The sequence below is a fragment of the Theropithecus gelada genome, chromosome 19 (genome assembly GCF_003255815.1).
Source record: "Theropithecus gelada isolate Dixy chromosome 19, Tgel_1.0, whole genome shotgun sequence".
Classification (NCBI taxonomy): domain Eukaryota; kingdom Metazoa; phylum Chordata; class Mammalia; order Primates; family Cercopithecidae; genus Theropithecus; species Theropithecus gelada.
Genome location: NC_037687.1, coordinates 26,381,707 through 26,387,519, shown reverse-complemented (window position 1 = coordinate 26,387,519; position 5,813 = coordinate 26,381,707). Strand labels below are relative to the sequence as shown.

The 5,813-nt window shown below is 47.6% G+C and overlaps 1 protein-coding gene across 1 annotated transcript; it reads right to left on the bottom strand.

Moving 5' to 3' along the window:
* Positions 1-4,201: 4,201 nt before the first annotated feature.
* LOC112612287 (histone H3.3-like) lies at positions 4,202-4,612 on the bottom strand. The gene has a single exon (XM_025366642.1). It carries the CDS (start codon positions 4,610-4,612, stop codon positions 4,202-4,204), a length of 411 nt encoding a protein of 136 aa, XP_025222427.1.
* Between the last annotated feature and the right edge of the window lie 1,201 nt (positions 4,613-5,813).

The following is a 5,813-nucleotide window of genomic DNA, read 5'->3' as shown; positions in this document are numbered from 1 at the left end:
GGTTTAATTGGACTTACAGTTCCACATTGTTGGGGAGGCCTCAGTCATGGTGGAAGGCGAAAGGCACTTCTTATATGACGGCAGCAAGAGAAAAAATGAGGAAGAAGCAAAAGCGGAAACCCCTGATAAACCCATCAGATCTCGTGAGACTTATTCACTATCATGAGATTAGGATGCAAAAGACCAGCCCCCATGATTCGATTACCTCCCCCTGGGTCCCTCCCATAACACATGGGAATTCTGGGAGATATAATTGAAGTTGATGTTTAAATGGGGACACAGCCAAACCATATCACTCTGCCCCTGGCCCCTTCAAATTTCATGTCCTCACATTTCAAAAGCAATCATGCCTTCCCAACAGACCCCCAAAGTCTCAACTCATTTCAGCATTAACCCAAAAGTCCAAAGTCTCATCTGAGACAAGGCAAGTCCCTTCCACCTATGAGCCTGTAAAATCAAAAACAAGCTAGTTACTTCCTAGATACAATGGGGTTACTGGTATTGGGTAAATACAGCCATTCCAAATGGGAGAAATTGGCCAAAGCAAAGGGGTTACAGGGCCGATGCAAGTCCAAAATCTAGAAGGGGAGTCAAATTTTAAAACTCCCTAATCTCCTCTGACTCCAGATCTCACATCCCGGTCATGCTGATGCAAAAGGTGGGTTCTCATGGTCTTAGCTCCACCTCTGTGGCTTTGCAGGGTACAGCCCCCCTTCCAGCTGCTTTCATGGGCTGGTGTTGAGTGTGGCTTTTCCAGGCTCATGGTGCAAGCATTCAGTGGATCTACCATTCTGGAGTCTGAAGGACAGCGGACCTCTTCTCACAGCTCCACTAGGCAGTGCCCCAGTAGGAACTCTGACTCCACATTTCCCTACTGCATTTCCCTCCCTAGCAGAGGTTCTCCATGAGGGCTCTGCCCCTGCAGAAAACTTGTTCCTGGGCATCCAGGCATTTGTATACATCTTCTGAAATCTAGGCAGAGGTTCCCAAACCTCACGTCTTGACTTCTGTGCACCCACAGGCTCAACACCACGTGGAAGTTGCCAAGGCTTGAGGCTTCTACTATCTGAAGCCACAGCCTGAGCTGTACATTGGCCCCTTTCAGCCATGGCTGGAGTGGCTGGAACACAGGGCACGAAGTCCCTAGGCTGCACACAGCACAGGGACCCTGGGCCTGGCCCACAAAACCACTTTTTCCTCCTGGGCCTCTGGGCCTGTGATGGGAGGGGCTGCCATGAATGTCTCTGATGTGGCCTGGAGACATTTTCCCCAGGGTCTTAGGGATTAACATTAGGCTCCTTGCTACTCATGCAAATTTCTGCAGCTGGCTTGAATTTCTCCTCATAAATGGGTTTTTCTTTTCTACTGCATCATCAGGCTGCAAATTTTCTGAACTTTTATGCCATTTCCCTTTTAAAACTGAATGCTTTTAACAGCACCCAAGTCACCTTCTGAATACTTTGCTGCTTAGAAATTTCTTCTGCCAGATACCCTAAATCATCTCTCTCAAGTTCAAAGTTCCACAAATCTCTAGGGCAGGGGCAAGATGCCACTAGTCTCTTTGCTAAAACATAACAGAGAGTCATCTTTGCTCCAGTTCCCAACAAGTCCCTCATCTCCATCTGAGACCACCTCATCCTGGACCTTATTGTTCATATCAGCATTTTTGTCAAAACCATTCAATAGGTCTTTAGGAGGTTCCAAACTTTCCCACATTTTCCCGTCTTCTTGTGAACCCTCCAAACTGTTCCAATGTCTGCCTGTTACCCAGTTCCAAAGTTGCTTCCACATTTTCGGGAATCTTTTCAGCAATGCCCGACTCTACTGGTACCAGTTTACTCTACTGGTATAGTTTGTTTTCATGCGGCTGATAAAGACATACCTGAAACTGGGAACAAAAAGGTTTAATTGGATTTACAGTTTCACATGGCTGGAGAGGTCTCAGAATCATGGCAGGAGGCCGAAAGGCACTTCTTACATGGTGGCGGCAAGAGAGAAAATGAAGCAAAAGTGGAAACCCCTGATAAACCCATCAGATCTCATGAGACTTATTCACTATCATGAGAATAGCATGGAAAACACCAGCCCCATGATTCAATTACTTCCCCCTGGGTTCCTCCCACAACACATGGGAATTCTGGGAGATACAACTGAAGTTGAGATTTAAATGGGGACACAGCCAAACCATATCACAGTCTTTCTAAAGCCAAATGTCCAGCCCTGAGTTCCTGCCCTCCCCTTGCTCTGGCAAACTCAGATGCTAGATCACTAGGCTTGCCTTATGCAGGGGCTGGCCTTTAGCCAAGGGAAACCTGGGAAATGGTGACTTCAACAAAGATGGGAAAGATATTAATGCGCTTGCTACTGATACATGATAATCCTATTATAGGCCTAAAGTTATTTCTAAAAAGTTGCACTCGAGGTTTTAACATTGTGTTGTGGACTGAGTACATGTGTAAATCAGTGCCACAACCAGTTACTAACAAGCTGTTTTGCTGAGCCCACCAAGGGTCCCATTGCTGCTCAGTACCGGGCACCACTGGTTTTTATCCCAGGGTCAAATCAACTGAACTTGTCCGGTGGATGATCACTGAGTGGGTCTCTAAGAACTTGTGGGAGGGTAGTGCCATGAGGGTGCTGAAGTACTCCCCACAAAGAGACTGGGGCCTGTCAGTTACCTGCTGGAGATGGGGGCAGAGGTGACTGGGATTCCCAAAGATCCAGGAAATGGGTTTCCCTTAAATGCTCAGAGATCTCAGCCTTTTAGATTGCTTAGAGCCCACGGGTAAGTTTCAGTGATAAAGGAAAAGAAGACACCCCACCACGGGCAGGCAGGACTCAAGAGGTGTGTCTGCAGAAAGGAAAGAGCAGAGGCACCCGGAGTTTCCAGACCTCTGAAGTCTGGCTCTTCAAGCTTGAAGACAGGAGGGCTGGAGGGGGCGTGCCGCTCCGTGTCATCACCCATTGGCTCCTGTGCTGTATGAGCCCAGCCCCTCCATCCCCCAGTCCAAATGCTTTATCTGCTTGAAGACTCATGCTATTGAATCGGGTCATGTGGGGATGCGAGAGAGAAGGCCGTGGGCTCCTCCTTCTCATCAAATAGTCTGGGTCTTCAACCTCCTCCCTTTTGGGAACCCAGGCACTCATCCTCCTTTCTGCCTCAAGGCCCCTCCCACCCACCTCCCCACCATCCTGGTCCAGTTTTGGAGGTGGAACTTGGGAGAGGGGGATTGAAAAGTAGGGGCTTGCCGGGCGCGGTGGCTCAAGCCTGTAATCCCAGCACTTTGGGAGGCCCAGACGGGCGGATCACGAGGTCAGGAGATCGAGACCATCCTGGCTAACACGGTGAAACCCCGTCTCTACTAAAAAATACAAAAAAAAAAAAAAAAACTAGCCGGGCGACGTGGCGGGCGCCTGTAGTCCCAGCTACTCCGGAGGCTGAGGCAGGAGAATGGCGTAAACCCGGGAGGCGGAGCTTGCAGTGAGCTGAGATCCGGCCACTGCACTCCAGCCTGGGCGACAGAGCCAGACTCCGTCTCAAAAAAAAAAAAAAAAAAAAAGAAAGAAAAGTAGGGGCTTACAATCTCAAAAAAAAAAAAGAAAGAAAGAAAGAAAAAAAGTATTTTATTTCCTTCTTAGTATCTGTTTGTTTCTTTCTCTCTTTCTTTCTTTTTTTTTTTTAATAGTTTAATGTATTTTAATAGCAAACTTACAGGAACAGCACAGAATTCAGACAACATTAAAAACATGTACTTGCATGTAGGACAACTCAGTTAGAAAAGTATAGTGAATGGATGGAATCTACTGTATGATAAAAATGCTACAAACACCATTTAGTTGCCGTCAATAAGAAATTTACTTGTTTTAAAAAAATCCAAACGCTGGCATTGTCCAGAAAAATTTAACAGGTTTATTTATAATTATTATAAAGTTGAACCGCTGAAACTTGTTCACTGAAACATTTTAACGTGCATTAATGCTTTACGTCTCTGCATTTATATTAAAAATTCACACACAAATGAAAATGGAAAAACTACCAATACCTGATTTCTGTCCCCTATTTTTCCACTCGCAATCATATACTTAAGTACCTTTTGACCCCATGGAAAAAAAAAATCTAACGTTCAGAACTACCAATAACAGGAAGAAAAGAATTTTTTTTTTTTTTTGAGAATGAAATGTTTCCTATCATAGTGGATTCTTAAGCATGTTCTCCACGTATGCGGCGTGCTAGCTGGATGTCTGTTGGCATAATTGTTACACGTTTGGCATGGATAGCACACAGGTTGGTGTCTTCAAAGAGGCCAATCAGATAGGCCTCACTTGCCTCCTGCAAAGCACCCATAGCTGCGCTCTGGAAGCGCAGATCTGTTTTAAAGTCCTGAGCAATTTCTCGCACCAGACGCTGGAAGGGAAGTTTGCGAATCAGAAGTTCAGTGGACTTCTGATAACATCTAATTTCACGGAGTGCCACAGTACCAGGCCTGTAACGATGAGGTTTCTTCACCCCTCCAGTAGAGGGCGCACTCTTGCGAGCGGCTTTTGTAGCCAGTTGCTTCCTGGGTGCTTTACCACTGGTCGATTTGCGGGCAGTCTGCTTTGTACCAGCCATGGTACAGAGACCTCCTTACTTACCCCTCTTCTCCTTCGGCTGGAGCTCGGCGAGCGAGAGGCAGCGCTGGCATTAGAGAGCGACGGCGGCTGCGAACACAATTCTCTTTCTTTTTTTTTTTTTTTTTGACAGAGTCTTGCCCTGTTGCCCAGGCTGGAGTACAGTGGCTCTGTCTTGGCTCACTGCAAACTCCGCCTCCCAGGTTCAAGCAATTATCCTGCCTCAGCCTTCTGAGTAGCTGGGATTACAGGGATGCACCACCACGCCCAGCCAATTTTTGTACTTTTAGTAGAGATGGGGGGGGGGGGTCTCACCGTGTTGCCCAGGCTGGTCTCGAACTCCTGACCTCATGATCCGCCCATCTTGGCCTCCCAAAGTGTTAGGATTACAGGCGTTAGTCGCTGCACCTGGCCTTTTTTTTTTTTTTTTTTTTGAGACAGCCTCGCTCTGTTGCCCAGGCTGGAGTGCAGTGGCGCGATCTCAGCTCACTGCAACCTCCACCTCCCAGGCTCAAGCGATTCTTACGTCTCAGCCTCCCAAGTAGCTGGGATTACAGGTGCACACCACTGTGTCCAGCTAATTTTTGTATTTCTAGTAGAGGTGGGGTTTTGCCATGTTGGCCAGGCTAGTCTCGAACTCCTGGCCTCAAGGGATCTGCCCGCCTCAGCCTCCCAAAGTGTGTGAGTCACTGCACCTGGCCTAAATCTGCTTTCTAATTTGCCTCCCTGACACGCGGGACGCTTCAACAGGGATGGCACCAGGTTCAAGAGGCTGACGAAGAGACCCAGGGCTAGCAAACGAGACATAGGGTTTATTTGAGGGAACTTACAGGGTGACCCAGTGGTGGTGAGCTGGATAGGAGAACCACAACCACCTGCAAAACGCATGCAGTTTACATAACACTTTCACTTAGCACCCTCCCCCAGCAACCTCCATGCAGCAGCCCTCAACCTCAGGGTGTGCTTCAGTTATTGCTGCCAGGCGTGTCTACCATATACACTCCACTCCAGCATACCCACCTTTTGTGTTTGTTTTTGTTTTTGTTTTTTGTTTTTTTTTTTTGAGATGGAGTCTCTGTCACCAAGGCTAGAGTGCAATGGTACGATCTCAGCTCACTGCAACCTCTGCCTCCCGAGTTCAAGTGATTCTTGTGCCTCAGCCTCCCAAGTAGCTAGGATGACAGGCCCTTGCCACCACACCC